This window comes from Anser anser (genome assembly GCF_964211835.1).
Source record: "Anser anser genome assembly, chromosome: 14".
Lineage (NCBI taxonomy): Eukaryota > Metazoa > Chordata > Aves > Anseriformes > Anatidae > Anser > Anser anser.
Window position 1 is genome coordinate 18,020,277 of NC_139735.1, and position 21,762 is coordinate 18,042,038.

General features: G+C 39.3%; 1 protein-coding gene across 20 annotated transcripts in view; it reads left to right on the top strand.

Moving 5' to 3' along the window:
* The window catches only part of LOC310881225 (uncharacterized protein), a gene marked incomplete at its 5' end in the record, with an annotated part of 330,228 nt that overhangs the window by 35,585 nt on the left and 272,881 nt on the right, over positions 1 to 21,762 (top strand). For 10 of the 20 annotated variants that reach the window (XR_014572214.1, XR_014572216.1, XR_014572217.1 and 7 more), the window contains one exon: positions 4,386 to 4,496. Coding sequence is in view for 1 of the 20 variants with exons in the window: in XM_083798263.1 (XP_083654389.1) it covers positions 4,386 to 4,496 (111 nt within the window). The other 10 variants (XR_014572227.1, XR_014572228.1, XR_014572229.1 and 7 more) reach the window with 8 other exon arrangements.

Here is a 21,762-nt window from a genome sequence, read left to right on the forward strand (position 1 = left end):
TCCTTTTCTCAATTAAAAGGACAGGATAACATACTCACTTGTTTGTCTCCTTTTGGTAACTCTGGAAGTTGATTGTGAACCATGTGAACACATGGTATCACCTGATATCTTCGGTACTGATCTGAGTGTCAGTCCTCACTGGCCTGCAGGTGTTATTGTGCCTGAGTAATCAGGAGAAGCCCCACCAGTTTTGCCTGCTTTTCGTGAAGGGTGTGAAAACCAGTTCTATCCATACCATTTCTCATAATCTGAAGTGGGCAAATCCTTGCTGTACTTCCACATTGTAGGGCCAATGTGTGTCCTTATCTTGTCAAATTTTGGTGCTGATATTCAGTACCAGGATGATCAGTTGTGTACCACATTATAAGTCTACCAAATAAAACCCAACGTGAAATGTTCTCTGAGTACCCAGGCATTGCTTCACTATTTATAGATATTCTGATTTTATTTTCCCTTTTCAGCCCTTCAGCTGCACTCTTTCAAATGACAACAACAAAAACCACAGCAATAAAACAACAAAACACAAAACCCACAGATGAAATAAATAATAATAGCAACCAACCACCCTGCTTGGAGTATGGCTGAGAAGGCAGAGTGTTGTTTACATTAACATAAGCTGCTCACTAGATATTAAATTTCAGGAGCTTGAATGATTGGTGAGATACCTAGGGTTCTAACTAAAATCCTGGTAAAAGGACCTTGATAGCTATGCAGGGAGCTCTGATGTATGGTGACTGACATGATTGTCAGCGTTGTTGTGTGATGTAAAGGCGGTAGAGCTTTTTACTAAGTATTTGACCTCCTGGAGCATGACAAGTCATAGGCCCCTCCTCATTCACACTTCTAACGTGTGAAATAAGTAACGCCTGGCAATGGTTCTGCTGCTGGGATATAGCATTTCCTTAGTCTCTCGTCTGGGTCTTAGAAGGTGAGTGCAAAAGTCTTCAGAAATGCTTTCACTGAATATTTACTGCCTGGAAACATGCGCTAGGCAGGAAGATGAATGCGTTTCAAGAAGTGGTAGTGGTCAGAACCTTTGAATGTGAAGAGGAGGAGGCATTGGCTATCTGGGAGGAAGGGGGATCTGTTACGTTGGTTGAAAAGTAACATGTAAATTGAGCAGTCTGTTCAGATGTACAGAGCAAATGGTCACAGGGAGAGAGGGGCCAAGGAAGCTGATCCTGAGAGGAAAATGAAAGCAATACTCCAGGAGAGGTGGGTGAGAGCTTCTCTTGGGACTGTGAAGTTCATAAATCTGTGTAGTGCCCCCTTTGTGAATAAGGCAGTATCATGCTTCTACGGATTTCATGCCTTTGGAAAGGCTTTGCTAGCTGTAGCGAGCTGCTGTAGCCCTCTACTCCTGCCTGTTGTTTGCAGCTCTGGCTCTTGAGATAAGGATGAAGGTTCTTGCTTTTCAAAATGCAAACTAGAAATAGAACTGTGCAATGGGTCCTGGACTGGGAGGGAGTGGTGGGGGATTTTTCTTTTCTTCCTAAATAAAGGAGAAAAGTAGAAGAAATGAGCTTCCTTCTTATATGTTATCATGTAAGATGGGTTTAACAAATATAATTTGGGCACTGCCTAGTGTGACAGAAGTACTGAGTGAAGGTGGTGCTTTTGTTTAGGGTGTTAATTAATATGCAGTCTGTGTCCCACCCTGTGCTGGCGTCATTCCAGGATATTTATTTCATAGTAACTTTTTCTGATGGGGAAAAAAAACAAACAAACAAATATTTTTTTAACTAGAGCCCGTTAGCTCTAGTTTGTAGGTTGAAACATGAGTGCATGATGGCTGCCGACTAGAGCCTGTGCTAGAAGACTACAGCTGGTGTACACGGAAAATCCCAGGCTTTTCTGCTGGATATTGACAAACAGTCCAGAAAACGCATTCCCTCTGAATATAGACAGAATCATCTGTTTGTTACGAGTGTAAGGAAAATTTGGTCACGGTTAATATTTGAGCATAAACATAGTTAAGATAGTCCAACCCATTTGGAATATATCACTCCGTTAGTTTGCATACTCTTGCATACTTTGTCCTCTTTCTTACCAAAAATAGTTTTGCTATGTTTGCTTCCCCTCTCATCCTAAGGTAACTTGTTTGCTACTCAAAACTCGTAGCATCTAGAAGAAGAGTGAGTTTGTTAGAGGCACGAGGGTTGTGATTCAGAGATCTTTGATTTTTTTTTTTTTCTTTTCAGTTGGGAAAAAAAGCGATGTTTCTTGCCTCTTAGAAATTTCTCATTCCATCTGAGCATCATGTCACCTCAGAAATACAGATGGTATCTGCCTACTTTGAGAGATCAAACAAAGTCTCATGACTTCATCTTTTTTTCCAGTTTATCAGGGCTTTGTGCTGTTACTAGTTTGGTCCATCTGGTATTACATCAGTAGGATGGATTTTCTGCCCACCACTACTTCGTTCCATTCTTTGTGCATCTCTGGCTTTGATCTGGTTTGTCTTATAATCATTTGTTCCTCAAACTCTGCTTGCTATTGCTCACAGCAGTCACTCAATACTTCTTTTTCACCTTATTTCTGCTTAGTCTGTTTGATTAGTATCCGTTTTGCTTCACACTGTAGAGGATGGCTGGAGAAGGAAAGGAATAACTTAAAATCTTCCTTCAGCCAAAAAAAAATAAGAACAATGGCAGATCACAGTACGTAGCTCACTGATAGCAACTTCTTGCAAACTGCTTTAACTTTGGTGATTTCTCTTGATACTGCCACTGCTCACTTCATGATTTCCTGCCTTTAAGAAAGGCTGCTACTCAGCTGATAAGACTACTTCTTTTCCATTGCTTTCAGAGATGAGTCTTCCCTGCATTTTTTTCTACACCAACCCACAGGCTTTAAGATGTGATCTTGCAAAGGGCTCAGCATCCCCATTTATTTCAACTGAAGTTTCATGTGATCAGCAAGTCCCCTCTCTTTCATGCTGTCATAAGTATTTCTGCAGGCCTGGTTAAATGTTGTTTTGTCACATATATGGCATATATTTGTTGACTTCAGAGAAAGATGTTTAACACTCTTCATTACTGTGTGATAGTAACATTCTTTTCAGGCTGGTAAGTTTTGCATGTTTTAAAAATAATAAAAACTGTTTGGAGGCACATAATAGCGTGTGGACTTTATCTGAATGTACACTTTGTACAGTGCATGGTCCCTTATGGAGATGCTTTTGTGTATTTTTGAGCTTCTGGATTTTTAATGAGGTAATATTTTTTTTCTTTGTGATTTTTATCAACCTTTCTTTATAAGGGGAAGAAATACAGAAAATACAGCTCTCCAGAAAATCACTCTACTGTTGTACTCTAGAAATACTAGCTGTTGCTTTGGTTTTGCTTCAGACCAAGTTTGAAGTTGCTTAATGCTTTACTGTTGTATTTGCTGCCTTCATACAATTGGATCCTGTTAAATGTGGTTAGCTTAGCTGGGAAACGTGACATTTGTAGTGCTTGGTTTCTGGTGTTTGTCTTCCTTAAGCCCCAGTGCATGCTCAGAGCCATGACTTAATGCAGCTCTTTGTCTTAAGGATTAGAACTGAGCTATTTCTGTCAAGGGCTTTTCCTCCAGCGTCCTTGGTCCATGAAGCAGGGAAGTGCTCGACATTTAACTAATTCTTATGTATGACGTGTGTAAAAATGGCTGTTTTCCCTCTCATATGTTAGTAATCACTCCAGTTTTTTTTTCTGCTGTATCTTCTGAGGAAAGTAATGGTTAAAAATAAAAATAAACTTTACATCCAGTCAAGGTAAACAAGCATATATGAAGCAAATCTTTGGTGCTTTTTTCCCTTCTCAATAATATTGCGTGCAGTTGGTATTCACTGCAGGAGCACTGGGATACCTTGGTGTCTGTAGCAGCAGGTATACTGATGGCATTTGTAAGCATTACTTCAGTGTCACTCTGAGATAAAAGTAGTAGCAGTAATGGTGATACTAATAATAAAACTTTGAAACTACTTGAAAACCTCTTTGGACCCAGCCAGTTTTGTGATAATTTTGGTCTGCTGTGTATAACAGTCTTGGTGGATCTGTTCTGAGCTTTTGTTTTATTAAAAAACAAACAAACAAACAAAAAAAACAGGGAAAGAAAAGCTGTAGGAAAATTAAAAGGCAGGAGCATACCACGATCTCCTAGAGCTATCAGAAAACAATAAGAGCTGAGGCATGAATGTGTAGAAGAATTTACTGAAAATGTAATAATTTTTATCACGTCATCTTAATCTTGGCGTCATATTGCATACTCCTTAACTTTTAGTCTACCTGCGGACTGTAGGTTAATGTTTCAAGCCAAAGTATTAAAAAAAAAAAAAAAAGGCTGTGGCCTGAATTTATATGGAGAGCACAACCTATTTCATGCTTATTTTTCTTCAATTTTAGGGTGTTGTCTGAGAATCGTCTTGACTCCAGAGGCCTGTAGATGGCAATCTTGCGCTGCATTGGAGAAGCAATCATTGGAGAAGCAATTCCCAACATCCTGCACAGCTCCTGGTAGGCATGGGTGGGCTGGGGGGAAGGGACAGGGGACAGCAACAGAAGAATTGAGATTTCCGCCCCCCCCCCCCCTTCTGTTCTTCAATCTTGGAGATTTGCTTCCCTCAGAATATTTCCTCACAGCCCCTTAATCCTCAGGACAGTGCAGCAATTATCTTGGAAGGAAGGAAGGCGGTAGCTGTGCAGCAGTTAAGCAGTTAGAGCAGTGATTCTTCCTTAGTGAGTCCAAGAAAGCAAAGCTGCAGCAGTGATGCCCTGTTCCCGTCTGAGCACCCAGATCCCCCTCCGGTAGCTCTGCAGGGCTGAGCAGAGTCTTAACTTTCTTTCATCATGGAGCATGGCTCCGAAGTTCAAGAAGTTTGGAAACCAGTTTGACATAATACAACCAACTTCTTTAAAAACAGTTCTGCCAAGTACATAAATGGGTCTGTTGGAGGACGGTTGAGGATGAAGTGGGCCATGTCAGTTCTTGGCTTTCATGATTATTCATCTTATAACCTTTATTGGTAGCACTTAAAATAGAAAAGGTCCAGAGTTTAAAGTATATTTTGGAAAATATAGTATATTTTCTGGATGAAGCTGAGAGAAGGGAAACTTTGGGTGACCAGCTTTTAAGGGCAGCTGCCAAGGAGAAGGAAGACTGAAGTGACATTTAAACATTGTATGCACAAATTATTTTCTGCTTATATAATTTTATAATAGATTTTTGCTGGCTGTTCTGAACCACTGAATTTATCTAAGTAATTTTCCTTTTTGATATTAAGGGGTTACACTAGTATGAAAATCTTAGCAACTGCTTGCTGAAGTCTGAAGACTTCATTGAATCTCAGACGTGTTATTTGAGGATGATTTCTCTCACACCATCATTCAGGGATGGGGGAAGGGGTTTCCCTCAAGAACCCCCAAAGCCTGTCTTCTAAATTTAGTGCTCTAGAAGCATGTTTGCTTTGTGCTGTATAATTCATTAGAATCCTCAGAGATGCACCAGCACAAGTGGGGAGAGAAACCCCGAGATTGGAAACTGCAGAACAGTAACTCCATTCTGCTCAGTACAGGGAGAGCAATTTATGTGACCCGAGGGAAATGGGTGGCTTCAGAGCTCAGGTTAAGGAAAAAAAAAGTTCTGTCTTGATGTAAGTCATACAGTAAATTAACATCAGCCATGCTATCTTAACACTCTTTGATTGAGAGAATTTAAAATCCAAATGACATAAGCAGGAGGTGGACTTCATTTTCAGCTAAAATGCAAGTGTAATTCTGCGGTTACATCACTAATCTGATCATTTGCAAAATTAATCTTTAGTTGAACTGGGTATGTTAAGTAAAGGGAATCTGATAGTATGGACCTGCAGTGGTTTAATCCAATTGGAATTGTGTGTGGCTGCAGGTACGCTCTCCCTGCCAAATGTTCTTCTTAGCTTTGATGTGTGTATGACCCTAGGGTCAGGTGGCTGAGCTGATCTAGATCAAGACTTTCATTTTTTTTCATTAGTTTCATTACTGGTTAGTTTTCAGCTGATCAGCTCCCTGAGCTGCTTAATGCTTAGTCACACACAAGTCACTTCCAGTGAGCATTTTGATAAATTGACTGTTATGGAAATCCACCCTACTGTTTCCCCTCATGCATTAGAGCTACATCAAGGATAACTTATTCACTTTGGTTTAAACTTGCAGTTAACCTCCTTGAATGTGAGTACAAAAGGCACTGATGTCATAACAAGATAAGCAGTGTACTGAATTCTCAGCGAGGTTGGTTCTCTAGAAAATGAAGAAGGAAAGCTATATGAAGCAGTTTTATTGTTTAGAATTCCCCTCAGGCTGACATTACTTATTCCTTTTTTTTTTCTTTCTCAACTAGCCACAGATCCAGATTTAATCCTTGTTATCTAGTTTTTAATGAAAGTTAGACAGAAGCTCTCCACACGAGAAATCCAACCCAGTTATCAAGCTCCAAGGGAGACGAAGGCAGGAGGCTTTTCTTACCCTAAGGCAGGCTGAAGTACTGCTGACTGAAAGATTTTTTGGAAGCCATACAATGAATCATCGCAACGCACATCTCAATCGAAGGGAAAAAGATCTAACAAATCCAACTCGGCAATTTTTTGTTAAAGTGTTAGTGAAGCTTGACGTTCTTAGTCTCATTACTTCTACAACAGAAGCTCTGCTTCTGGCTTAAGGTACCTTTTAAAGGAGGGCTCAACAGCCAATTCCAAATAAACCTAATAGGAAATTGGCTTTTTTCAGAAACCCAAATCTGTAATCATGTTTTGTGTGAATTTGTTTTTTTTCCTGTTAAGAAACGAGCAAAAGAAAATACTGATTTGGGCAGTTAGGCTCTACCTTGTGTGCTAGAGCACTCAGTTTGGTATGCTATACAACTTAAAGCTATAACAATTCTTAACTGAGTGTTTCGTACTAGCTGTGCTTATGGACTAGATCTGAGCCCTGAGAAGACAGCATAAAAGTGCTTTCACCAGAAACGTAGGTCTGAGTTCTGTTTCAGACCTGAGAACTAGTTAACTGTTATAGTTAACTACGATGGTGTATTCCCAGGAAAAAAAGGAGGAGGTAGAAGCTTGAACTTAAACTGAGAAGAGCTGATTTGAGTTGTGCTTACTGGTTGATTGCTCAGACCATGAAGTTATTATTGAAGGGGCTGGATTTCACTGCCAGCTGCAGTCATTGCATTTCAATGACAGTGAATTCTGCAGTGTTTGAGTGGGGCATTCAAGCATCTTTATGTGGTTGAGCTCCTGAAGATGATTTGGCAGAGATTCTCTCACTTAAATCCTAACTACGTATCAGTAATAACTTCATTCTGGGACAGTCTTAGGCATCTGAGAGTGATACAGAAGCACTAATGAGTTTAGTTGCCCTCTGATCAGAAGAAATAAGTCCTTTGTTGGATCTGATCATAGGTATCTTATGACAGGGCATGTACAGTAGAAAACAGGAGGGAATGGGAAAAAAAAGTCTGTTGTAAAGCACTGCTGGAAATGTGGATTATCAGTTACCTTACGTATATTGAATAGCTTTTATACTCATCATCTTTGCAGATCAAGGTCTGTAACTATGCTTGCCTTGTTGGAGAGTTGCTACATTATTTTCTTCTATGAAAACAAAGGTTTCTGTGCTTGTGGACTGCAGGGTGGTTTCCTGTGCTTGGATGCTGTTAGAGCATCGTTATTTTCTCCTACATGCAGTAGGCTAGAATACAGAGATTGCTGCTTTCAGAACGAAAGCTTCCATTTATTGCTCAATGCCAGATACTTACAAATGAAACCACCAACACTACAGGAAAGCAAGTAGTTAAGAAACTCTGAGCTGAGGAAGCAATGTACCTGCAAACCTTACTGGCCTGGTAGCCACTGATAAAGATCTGCACCAGTCTTTTTTCTTTTTAATAGGCCCAAACTTGTGGCTGAAAGAAGTGAGGAGGCTATTTGCTTTCCTCATTCTCTCGTGGAGAAGAGGTGGGTATAACTTCCCTTGCTCTTGGAAGCGTGAGCCTTCTTGCAGCCACCTGAAGTGGCTCTGGATTAAAAGGGCAAATGAGCTGCAGACTGTCTTGTGTGATAGGGAGCAGAAAGCCAAACTGACAGCTGCTGGGGGCAGTCATCGTGGCTGCTGAGGAAGGGGAGTAAGTACACAAACAGGTCGTCTTGGTTCTGTTTGAAGCAGTTCAGAAACTTTGGCAGCTATGGAAAAAACATGTTGGAGCAATATTTTATTTCCAGTTAATGTTATTTGGTATGTTTGTGCTTGAAACAGAATGGCTTGTAATTAGATATCAGGCTCTTCTTTATAATACAAAGAGATATGGTAGGTTTTTCAAAATACGTTGTTTCTTAAGAGTTCATGCCGGAGCATGGCAGCTCTCAAGAAGATGTGTCTGGTGTTTTAGTTGACTTCGCTATTTCCATAGCTTTAACAAGTCACATAATTTGCTAGGGAGTGAAACAGGAGCTATAATGACCAGTTATTACAAACTGTTATGGTTCATTTATGCAATCTGTTGATTCTTATGAAATACTTGATAAGGCTCTCGACTCTTTGGGTCACAAAAATAAAATGACTTTTAAAAGTGAATTTTATTCACTTAAATTTTTACATTTATTCATTAAATTATTCACATTTATTCGTTTAAGTGAAATTTGAATGACTTTTAAAATAATTATTTTTTTTAAATAAGGATACTGGAAAAACAGTGGTATTGCTTCAGGTTGCTGCCAGATTTTTCAGAGATGTTCCCTTAGATGTGGGAACTCTTTTCTGCTGGAGCTGGCCAAGCAGTTAACCGTTTACTAATGTGATTTACTTGGTGCATTATCTATGCAGACACTACTCCTCCAACAGAGCTTCTGGCAGAGCTTGCTTTTGCTTTGTTGGACTTGCTAAATGCTTCAGCTATTTCTACTTAACAAGTGGTTGTATGTTCTGTTTAGCCTGAATTTAAGATGTTATACCATGTGCGTAAGTTTTCATTAGATGTGATTGATTTTTGGATTGGTCACTTCTGGTGAAAATGATCCCCTCTTTCTGGCATAACAGTAAGACTGTTTGCTTTTGGATTATGCTCAAATTTGACCTATTGCCATTGGGCTATCACTTCTGGCTTGTGAAGATGTTGACAGTTTGGAAATTAATACCCATTAATCATTTTTTAAATCCCCTGTGACATCCTAGTTTATTCCATACAGTCAGGAGAAGCTTCTGCAAAATTCTCTAAATTGTTTTAATTCTGCATGGTTATCTTTTCATGCAGCATGAAATGTAATGGGCTGAAGTTGTGTTGCTTTGGCTGTTAGATATTAGTGAAAATGTTAGAAAGAACTAAAACTTTGTGGGAGGGTTTGCTGCAGAAGTTTCTAATATCTTGTGGAAAATAAAATGTCAGTTGCTGTATTCCCTTTGTGATTTTTAGCTCCTTTAAAGTTCACTCTTTTTAGATGTTTCTATGAAACTGTTTATAATGTCTGTGCTGTTTTATTCTTGTTCCTCTGCCTTCTCTACCTGGATTTTTCCTAGTCTACTAATGATGTTTTAAGTGAAGTGTAATCATGTGAATACAGCTGTCACTACAAGCATTAAAAAAAAACCCTTAAGGTAAGAAAATGAAAAAGCTTGAACTGAAGTTCACAGGTACTCGTGCCTCAGTGAGTAAAAGGGGGAAAAACAGGAGATGGCAGGAGAGAAGGTTAGGCTTGCAGCAAGGCTATTTATAGGACTTGAAGAACTTTTACCTCATGAGCTCTGTGTCACCATGGGCAAATTTCTGGGCTGAAGTTGTAAGTTTGCTCTGAAGTACATGCTGAGGTTAGCAAACTGAAGTTCTTTTGTATTATTACGTAATTGTGGATGCATTTATCTTCATGGCATGAGAGGAATGCCATTTTTTGAGCTCTCCTAAAGAAAGTTTTCTAACTCAATATGCTTTACCCCGGCGGTGCCCTTCCTTGAGTCTCTACTGTGTTTTAGTTGTACCTTTTGTCAACTGCCTAATGTTTGTTTAAAGGTGCTGGAAGGCACCCTGACACCTCTTATAAATAGAAAGATTTATGGGATGGATGATCTGGGCACTTCTTATTATAATTCTTACTCGGATTTTGTTACTGAGTCTGTCAAAAATAGTGTTTTTAACAGCAGATTATTGGAAGGTTCAAATTATTGATACTAGTTGAGGGAAAGAAAGCAACATACTCTACCTTCTATTTCCAGGGGACTAGAATATTATCTCCCATACATGATCTTTCATGGCTTTTTTTTGTAGGCTATATGCAATAGGTAGATTTAAGAAATTTAGAGGGGAACTTTTGGGGAAAGTAAGACAGGAAACATCTTTTGAGAAGCTTGAGCAGAAGAGAGGGCCAGTGAGAAGCCTTTTAATTGCTGAACATTATAAACATCTTTTTCATGTCTAAAACACAATGTAGGTGAACTTGATTAGCACTCTAATTAACTTTAGGTCTATTAACTTTGTAATCGGTTGGATGGAAGCTAAAGATCTCTTTTCCCCAATTAGGCTTTTGTTTCTCTTGATAATGTATAGAAAATAGTGTTTGCTGTTTTCCTTAATAGTTTTTCTTCATAAATTCTCAAAACGAGTTCATGTTGGGTTGCAATTAACTGCCCAGCAGTCCCCTGACCAGGTCATGAACACAGCGCACTCTTGATGATCCATCAGATTGTTGGTCTCTTTCCTGGAAGTGCCTGGGCAAAGAAAGCAGAGATACTTCATGTTCGGATGAAAGCATTTTGGCACAGCTGTGCAGATGGGAACAAGTCCAGCCTGAGGAGCTTTTTTCATAGAAAAATTATTATAAGGAAAAAAAACAAACAAAGCCCAGTGTAAAGTTGTGAAGCAAAGCACAGTTCCCCATGATTCAGTGTTTTCGGTAGGGAATCTCCATTTAAAATCAGTGACATTGCATTGGGTTTGGGCCTGAGTAACAGGAGACTGAATGTGTGCAACTCTCCAGCTGTCTAAAAGCAGGCAATGCCAAGCTCCTTGCTGCCTGCTGGCACAAGGAGGTTGTGTGGCTTTTGTACTTTTCACTTTGGCAGCTAAGGGAGGATAACTTAGAAGTGGAAGGACCTGCTGGAGCTACACTTGTACCTGGCTTCTTCAACAATCCCACTGCCCCCCCCCCCCCTTGTTTTTGGTTGCCCTATAATGCACTTTATATAATTGTTCTCAAAATCCGTTGATGGTAGAAAGATTATATAAGGCCAACAAGTGATTATTTTTCCATTCATTTATTTGTAGGTGGTAGAGAAATGCTAATTGAGTTTTTAAATGACTTTTTCATCCTGTAAGTGTACTGGATTTGGATAAGTTCAAATTAACAGGAATGCAAACTTGAAATAGGATTTCTAGTAGTCTAATCTGCTTCAATGACAGGCTTTAAAATCCCAGTGTGTGTTTCTGGAATACCCCTGGGAGAAAGCGCAGCACAGTGGTCTACCTTGAATTACTAATTTTGAGGAGTAGGGGGTGGGGATTGGAAGGGTGCAGTGAGAGAAAGGTAAAAATATTTCTTCTTCAGCATTTAAATATATTAGTCTGTATTTGTACTACAGCTTCAGTAATGGCATGTGGCATAGCAGCACTAGTCTGACAAAAACCTGTTATATTAGGACATTTCACTTTCTAGCACCAATATGCAAAAGACCTGTTAGATGGAGTTTGTGCATGTAATTCCAGGAGGTTAACTAGGACCAGCCAGCACCCCGGGAACATGAGTTACTGGCTGGACTAGGTTTTTGTAGGTTTCAAAATGCAGCTCCTAGGGCGATGACAGGTTGGGACAGTCTGTGGCTTGAGCTGGTGGAGCGGGACAGGCTTCTGCCCTGCCTCCTCTTACTACATCAGTCTATCTCTTCAGCAGATTTTGTGCTCGGGCTGTTTATAGCCACAGTATCATGTTGAGAATCAGATAGACCTTGTGCCTATGCTTCCCAGTGTGGAGGTGTCACTCCTCCTCCTATAAACTGCAACATAGTCTGCTTGATCCTGAGAGCTAATGATGAATGAAGCTAGTCTCATCTTGATGATGTCAGAGCCTCTTTTTTTTTCCCTGAAGAAAGATTCAATTGGCTGAAGGAACTTGACAAGTCCAAATGAAGTTTTTATTTTGGAGCTTAATTAGTGGAGGCTAAGTGCATTGATATCAGGGTCAAAAAGTTGTGTATGCGCAAATAGCATCAACTCTCCTTTTGGATCACTATAGGATGAATCTGCTCAACCGGTGACAATCTCTAAAGCAGACAGTAAGCATATTAACTGATGTGTGATGTGATCTCTGGTATTTAATAGCAGCTTTTCCCCAAACCTCAGTTCTTGCAATGAGGTGACATAAAACAATCTTTTAAGTTGCTTTGAAAAAAAAAGTCATCACTGACAGCATCGCTGACCAGGCATCACAGACAAGTTATAATATAAATGGTCTACATAAGAAAGTGATTTTTTTTTCCCTTTGCAATTCCTCAGAGTATTCTGAGGAAGTTTTTACCTCTGGTAGCTGGCCCCTGGATGCATTTCAGGGTAACCTTCAGGGCTGAGCTGTTTTCCTGTATGAATAGGGGAGAGAAGCTTTTGATGACAGTGCATCCCTGTTAGTAGGACTGTCACAACAATGACAGTTAAGATATCATGTTTTCAATTTCATGGCTGCTAAGCCAGTTGTGAACCCTGATCAACACAGACCCTGTATCATGTGAAACCCTGTGCCGAGGCTGGTCTTGAGGGGCAGGGGATATTTCTGCGCTTTGTGTTGCCTGAGGGAGTAGAGCTCTGCCATAAAGGTGATTTTGTGGCTTTGTTCTGTGGAAGGTTGGAACTTTTCTGAGAACTTTGGGGTAGGGAAGGGGAGTGACTCTTTTATGGACCTACTTCCTTCCATAGTTCAAGGTTTCCAAGATAGAAATAGGTATTTTTTTCTCATTTTCTCAGCCCTTCTCTCCAAGTAGCATTATTTACATCAAGTAAAAGTGCAATGAAAACATCAGAGAAGAGAGACTGTGTATGTGTTCAGTTATAGAAGTTGACTACGGTGTGGGAGTTTTGCTTTCAGTCCCTTCTTAATCACAGCAGGGACTGAATGGGACACAGTCCCCTTGGTATGGATGGGCCATTCTGATTTCACTTGAAATCTAGCCCTTCAAACCTTGGATTTTCTTTTTACATTCCCTGCCCGCTTTCCCCCCTCCCCACCTTCTTTCCCCAGTCAAATTATGACTTAGCTGAAAGTCAAGCGAAGACCTTCTATTTTTCTATCAGAAAACTACTGACCAACTGATCAAAAAATGGGGGTAGGTCTCAAAGATGGCTTACCCTTGGTTCTAAGCTTGTTCTTTTAAAGCAACAGGTCCTTGTTGATAGTGATCATTCACCTCGGGTGTTTGGGCACACACTTGTTGATTAGGTCCAAATCTCTCTCACCCTGTAGCACTGCAGTTTTCGTAATATTTCATATTATTCCTGTCCCCTTTTGACATCATCAAGGGCTCTATGTGTGGACTAGGTATAGCTTACAAACCTTTGTTTCTAAGAAATCACTGTGATGCAAAAGTAAATGATGCTGAATGCTAGGGCACTATGTAAATAAGCATTGGAGGTTGTTTGAATATGCATGGAGACACTGCCATATGAAAAAGAGTAGAGATAAGCTCTGCAAAACATTGAGGTTACAGCAATTCAGTTGTATTTAAAAAAAATAATAAAGGAAGTATGGGCATAACAGATACAATAATATGGTGCAATGGCCTTGTTGAATTTACATATTTTTGGCTGTACAGCTACCGTAGCGAAGTTTGTCTAGATTATTTCATCAGGGAAAATACTTCATTCTGTTTTAACGTAACTATAATTCATCTTAGACAGACATGAAACTGAGTTACTAAACAATGGCAAAATGTTAAATCAGTTCATTTTACTAAGTGGGGAATACTCCTCGGTGTTCCAATTCTGGTTGTAACCTCCTATAGCTCTGATAATCTCTGTTAATGTGATACTTACATTAACTGATAGCTAGTCTAATATATCTTTTCATTGAAGAGAAATCCTTCCGATGTATATATGACATATGTGCATATATATGTGTCATATATGTATATATGAGTCATATGTGCTCATCTGAGTCAGCCCTGACTACTAAATCAGTAGTCTGCCTGAGGAGCTTCAGGACATGCTACAGAAGATTTCCCACAAATGTCTTGGACAACGGAATCTTTGAAGGAGCTCTTAATAATAATAAAATTTTTAAAAAAGTGAGCTGTGTTTTCAGTCAGTGAGGGATGGAGAGGTACGTTTGTAATGAACTGTCTTGTAATTATCTAGCAGTTAATTTCGTCTTTAATTCAATGTCTGAGAGAATCATTTCTCTAAGTATATTGCATATACTATTTGAATAAAGATAATGCATAAGGGAGAATGTTGTAAGTCCAAAATAATCCAGGTTTTTGATAACAGTGTGAGTTAGTACTGTAAACTTAATGACTTGGGTAAGAATCAAGAAATAGCTCAAAGTAGCTACAACTTGATAAATATCACTGTTTTTTTCCTACCGTTACACCTGATTCTGTTTGGACATTTTTCCATTTGGAAGAGATGGTGCTAGAAGTTTGTGGAATCATCAAATATTCATTTTGAAATTTCAAGAGAATTTTTGCATGAAATCCCTAGCTTACATCTCTTGATTTGTATCAAACTGGGAAAGCGAGCCATTGCTGTGAATTGCAGCATTGGTGCACCTAAATGCTCACAGTTCTCGATCTTTTCTGTAAGGAGAAACTGACTGCTTTGGACCCTATTTTTCTTTAAGTAAATAAAATGTTAAATATGTATTTTTTTTTTCCAATGGGAGCAGGTTGTTTCTTAAGTGATTGATGTACATTATTTTTCTGCCTTTTTTTGGGGGGGGGGGGTTGGGGGGGGAGGGAAGAAGCAGGATTTGTTCAAAGACCAGGTGTCCTTTAGGTTGTCTTGCAAATTAAATTCCATATCTTATAAAGCTAAATAGAGGTGGGGCAGAACAGCTAATTTTGGATGCTGTGTTGTATTGTAGCTCATGTCAGAGGAAAAAACAATAGAGTGATTGAGATCAAGAGTAGTTCATGGCCATTTGAAATGCATTTCTTCTTTAAAACTTGGACTACAGGAGTAGCCCTTTATTTTTCCCTTCTGGGAGATTAAAGAACTCTTTAAAAAGGCTTTAGCTTTGATTTTTAAATGTGGCTTTTCTCATTTTGCTGAAAAAAATCAGGATTGAAGATCCAATTAGTTTGAAAAAATTACTTTTTACTCTTGCATGGAATTATTTCATATTATCTGGTCCTTCCCCTACCATCTTGAAAAATGTTAATTTACACAATGTGGAAATGACATTGGCAATTCAGCTACTCACTGACTGACTGTTGCTGAGGCATTCTTTCTTTTTCTTGTCAGAAGAGGGTCTAGTAAAAGATAAAAAGATTAAAATTAATTATCAAGAAAATAGGTTTCAGACATCACTGGCTGGAGGTAAATGTGGCTTTCAGGAGGCAAGAAAGTTAAGTGTAAAGGGCACCTCTTGTCTTGTGGCATTAATTTACTTAATGATTTCAGCTTTGCATGTATGTTACTGGTACCCTGTGAATCTTCTGAACAACCTTGGCTTGCTTCCTTTTGATAAATATAGTTATCCTTATCTGTTTTTTTTCTCTTCTGTTTCAAAATTATTTGGGTCTGCTGGATGCAGGCTCTCCCTTCTCTTGATCAGCATCATAGTACTGTGGATGATGAAAACCTTTCTGGGATGAGTTTGGTGTCTTATATATGGAAGTTGTGTAGTCCCTCTGGTTCCCCTCATATGCAAGACCTGTCTGTCTTCCAAACCTCATATCTCACAAATGAAGCATGATAGAAGATGCCTCTATAAACTTTCAGGGTTTATAACCCATGGTACTCTAGGAAAAACAGACTCAGGTAAACCTCTGGCAAACTAGCTTGAACAATTTACAACATACTGCACTTCACAATAGTATTCTATATCTGCTTTCCTTATTACCCAGAGGGTACGCTCACTTTGGGACCTGTTCTCTAATAGTTCTCCTCTTTAGGTGTCACACCTGAAAATGTGTGATCCCACCTTTCAGGTGGGCTTTCTGCTGTGGATAATTTGGCTGCTATATCGTTTCAGGATCTGAGAAAACAATCTCATGACCTGATCTTATGATTTTGGGTGACATATACTGAATGGCTTTCTTCTGACTACGTTTGCAGTAAATGGCTGAAATGTTTTCACTTCAGGTTTATAAAACATCATAGATATATAAGCTTACTGTGAAAATACCTTCATAGTGAGCAGAGAGAAATCAGCTGATCTGAAGGTTTCCTTTTGCATGTCGAGAGACTCTCACTGACCACAGAAATGAAAGGGAGAAGTCATGAGAAAATGAATGGGCTGTTGTAACTGTCTTCTCTATGGATATAGTTCCAGGAACAAGGTTCAGGTTTTGATTTCAGCAGTAGTTTAATTCTATATAACCATTCAATGTTAAGAAAAGTGTGATATCCAAATAGTTACCAATAAGATGTTTACTGGGGCTGTGGGCATTAGTAAGGGTCTTAATTTCTAGGTTCTCTAGGCAGGAATCTTACAAGGCTGTCTATGGGTTGCCCTGCTGTGTGCTGTTATGTAGATGGTGATGATATGGATACTACATAGGCTTGGAGTCAGAGAAGAGATTTTTGGCTGATTACAAAGAGCTGGTGATAGCCAGGAATTGTTAGAGGATGTTGAAGAGAAGAGGAATGAAAGTGCTAATTTTCTCCTGCAGATAATTCGTGTTAGAGGGGAACTTAATCAAAGTGTCATTACTTTAATGAAATTCTCATATAAAATGCAGGACGCTTGATATAATTTATCTAAATTAATTACTCTGCTTCTAAAAGGAAGTTGTATGACAAATTATTTGTTCTGCCTATTCATCCATTCTTTATCAGACCTTTTCCTACCCTGATGCAACATAAGGAGCAGAAACAGCCTTTTCATGGTGCTGAGTAGATTAATTTACATTGATCCCAGGCTAATAGATGAGTTATTCACCCAAGACAGCACTCAATATTTTTAATAACAATATTTTCTGTGCTGAAATTAATGATCATTTTCCAAGTAAGCAAAACACAAAGTAATTTTTTTTTTTTTAGATTTTAGACTCCAGAACTACTTTCAGTCAAAAAACAAAAGGAATTTTGTGTGCATAACAAATGTACGTAAATCTCAGGTACCATTTTGCACTCAGGTTATGAACAAGAAACTCATAAGGGTTCAGGTTATAAATTTTATTTAATTGCATTGCAAATTTATTTATAAAAATAAGATGTATCAGAAGAGCAGCATCTGTATCCAGTTAGACTAAATGAAAACAAATACCACAGCGACTGGATGAGTCAGCTTGAAAAACATGAAGTTATTGCCATGTTGGTCAAGATGTGTGAATGCTGAGTAGAAGCTGTATTGTAAGCTTTACTACATACAAACCTGTTTTAAAGAAGTTGTGAGTGATCAACAGAAATAAACTGCATGGATTATTTCTGAGCTAACTTGGAAGTTTTTAACACTGGAGTTCAGTCATGGCAACAGTGGAGGACTGCAGCACAGCTCCCTTCTGGATGTGGGTAGAAACGTATATCTAAGTTATCGGTGTTTGGAGTTTGGGTTCAGAGTACTAGCTAGTTAGGAGACTTCTGAATCTGTGTTTCTACTCTGTTCCTATCTAACAGTAATATGAACACAGGCAAACTTGTGATCTGAAACTGTGAAGTCCCAGTATCCAGAACTTCTGGGAGGAGGCAGAATTTCTAGGGATGCATACAGCGCGCATGAATGGCCTGGGCTGCGGGGCAGAGCTTGGCTCAGCTCAGCGCCACGTGCTCCCTTCTGGCTCGGAGGGGCAGCAGTGCTGCGTTTGGCCCAGGCCTGGGCTCGGTGGTCGGGATGGTCCCGTTCTCTCTTATGTTACTCTTCTGAAGATACTGAGATTTATCAAAGGGTGTGTGATGTTCTAATCGGGTGGCTGCTACAGAGATAGGTATGTGGGTTTAGGATGCTGATGTCTGTTGAAAGCTTGCTCACAAACCAGAGCTGGCAGAAAGGGTTGGGGATGCTCTTAATCTTGTCGGAGCAGAAAGGTTTCACTTACTTTTAATTAAATTAATTAAAAGTAAATAAATGTAAGAGGGCTCACTGAGGGGTGTTCACACAGTCTGTTCTGCTGGTCCTTCTGTAGCTGTTGCATAGCACGAGAGGTGTTACAGGTAGCTCCTACAGCTGCTACCTAAAGCTGGCACAGCTGTCTGGCACTGAGAGCCTGATCATACTGTGTGTTTGAAGATATATCACCCAGATCACTGCTGCACAGAGAGAAATCTTCTCAGCAGAGCTTATCTAATCCAGATGCAATGCTGCTGTAGTATAGCTATTATATGTGCCAAATCTTTTAGAGCTAGCTTAAATATCTTGAACTGTGTCCTTATGTACAAAGGCCTCTGCAATGCAAAAAATGGAGGGAGGGTTTTCTGGGCTCCCCGGTACAAAAAAGACAGGGATCTCCTGGAAAGAGTCCAGTGGAGGGCCACAAAGATGATACGGGGCCTGGAGCATCTTCCCTATGAGGAAAGGCTGCGAGACCTGGGTCTGTTCAGCCTGGAGAAAAGAAGACTGAGAGGGGATCTCATCAATGTGTATAAATACCTGAGGTGTGGGAGACAGAGGGATTTGGCCAACCTCTTTTCAGTGGTTTGTGGGGACAGGACAAGGGGTAATGGCCACAAGATGGAGCCCAGGAAGTTCCGCACCAACATGAGAAAGAACTTCTTCACTCACAGTGAGGGTGACAGAGCACTGGAACAGGCTGCCCAGGGAGGTTGTGGAGTCTTCTTCTCTGGAGATATTCAAGGCCCGTCTGGACGCCTACCTGGGCAGCCTGCCCTAGGGAACCTGCTTTGGCAGGGGGGTTGAACCCGATGATTTCTCGAGGTCCCTTCAAACCCCTACAATTCTGTGATTCTGTGGTTCAGCATCATTTTCTTTTAAACAGGCCAGAGGTATCTATCAAAATGGTCTTAATTTGGATTGGAGTAATGTGAATTTAAAAAAAAAAAAAAAAAAGAAAAGGAAATATTTTCAGTGTTACCTACTGAGCTGTTTCAAAACTTACAAAAATTGTTTTGCTGGTTATTTTTTTCAGCATATCCACTTTATCTGGGAAGCTTGAAGCATACTACAAGATAGCTTATTTTCTCATTCCACTGGCTTTGAAAATTTGAGCTCTTATCAGGATGTTCTGTTCTTGTTCAGCCTATGTTTGGGAACCTGCCGAACTTTGCTTTCTGTAGGTTTCATGAGCTCTTGATACAGAAAATGAAAAATGTTTTTTTGTGTGTGTGTCTAGAATGTGCTAATGCTCCCAGAAACAGGGAGCTGGGGAAATTTTTCTGGCACAAGCCAAGTCAGCCTGGTGGCTACCGCGTAGCCTCATTAGTAGGCAGGCCAGTGAAACCACTGGCTTTTGTAGTCTGTTGAATGAACGTGTCTTTAGACATGCACAAGTCCTATAAAGGAAATGCAAGTCTTTAACTGCAATGTTTGTTTTTCATGTTGTGTGGATATGTTGTGTGGATATGTTGTGTGGATAGCGTCTGTACAGTCGAGGACTAAATCAGGTGGGTTTCTGCAGTACTTAAGTGAACAAGGAAGTAGAGCGCAGTGAGCTGTAATAGATAAACTTCAACAAGTCAGCCTAATTTCAGCTCCAGATCTAAATTTGAGGATATCTGAAAGAGTCTAGACAAGCATCTGAACTTTCAGTGCTGATTTGAACTGTTTGAAGTTTACTTGCTGGTAGCTGGAGGACCCTATCTTATTTTCTCTTTTATCTGTGTGAGACTTGAATTTTTTCCATGCAATTGCCTTTGCTTGTTATTTCAACTTGGCAATAGCAGCTTGCTGCCTGACTGCTCCTAAAGTGCTCTAAACAAGGTGGGGAAGGCCATCTCAGGTATGCAAGTAAAAACAAAGGTCAAACTGACATTACTGGGTATGCTGGAAGAATGTGACAAGCACAAATTATTTGAACTTTGCATAAGGAACCTTCCAGGCAGACATTATTAGCAGCTGTCAATCTCCCTAGTTTTTATTAGTCACTTTTTTTTTTTTGACAAATGTGAATTAAAGTGGACACTGAAGCATCCTGAAATCACCCTTTGGCTTTCTTCTGAGACTTGAATGGAGCCAGAGTTACGCAGGTGGCTCTGACAGCTGCACTCAGCAATAGATTCTAGTTTTATGCCCACAGAAACTAGGTTAATCCACCGCTTCAGGCATCAGGGGCTGCAAGACGCTCTATGAAAACACATTTGTGCACTGAAATGCTGTTCTACTTCCCACTGTTGCAATGTATTTAGTGAGATTTTCTTCTCCTTTCTTAGTAATTATTAATGCTAATACTTTATTTTTGCTCTGCTCTTTACTTCAAAACCTCAGTTTGCTGAAATAAATCTCTTTTGAGAAAGTGTGTTTTTGGCAAATGGAGTCAATGTACATTTGTAAAAATTGGTACTGATTAGATTTATGTCTGAACTTGTATCATTTAGTTCTATTAGGGAAAAATATAATCAATGAAATCAGTCTTAATTGTTTCATTTCTTTTGTTAATATTTATAAATGGCTAGCACAATTACTTACCGGGCAATTTAGTTTTCTAGAAGTCTTTGGTACTTTATTAATGTAGATTAAAAAAAAAGAAAAAAGAAAAAATGCAGCTGAGTAGAAATGGGAAAATCTTTTCATCTTTCATTTGTCACTTACTTTAGATAACATCTCAGCTGTGTCTCTGTGAAACCATAAAAAAATTCCAATCTATACCACAGACTGCAAACTGCTCAGGTAATGGCTGGGCTTGTATCACCTGTTGTATGGTCATTAACAAGAGAGGGCTGTGATTTCAGAGGAGGCATGCTTAACAGATGTTCTAGAGATTTGTAAGTTGAAAGTGAGCGAAATCCACATCTAATGCAGTAAACACAAGATTTATGGTCTTTATAATTAAAAGCCCAAGTTGCTTCATAGGGCGTAAGTGCCACCATTTCCTTCATATGGCTTCAACGCACTGCCTGTTTTGCTATAGTTTTCTGGAATATTGACATTTCCTCTTACCCATCTGTACATTAGAAACGAGTATTTCATCTGCTGATATTGCACTTATAAATGTGTTTAACTTACAACCCAACCTCTTTTTTTTCTTGTACCAGTTTCATTTTGTAGTAAAGCCACTTTGAGGTACAAGTCATCCACTGAGTTTTTTCTTGATTTATAGTGGTAGATGAGGACAATGAGATTCACAGACACTATCAATATATGTGCAAGAGCCTAGATCTCATTTCACTTTCTTCTTATTTTTGTGCAAGTATTGATTTGTAGTTACACAAAGGAAAATCCAAAGGAAAAGTGCAATTTCTTCACTTCTAAAAGTGAGTAAAGAGTTTGGGCAAGCTAAGTATCTATTTTGAGGTCTGATGAGTCTGTTTGTTTCCACTCAAGGTAAATGTAGTTTCAGCTTAAAACATGTGAATAACAGAAAGGCAAAAATAACTTGCACATTAATGGGTGCTGATTAAACTCACGAAGAGACACATGCAATATTCCTAAGTTATTAACTTTCTGACACAGTTTAAATTGCCATAAATTAAATCTACATGAATGGTTGATCCCTTGTAGAACAA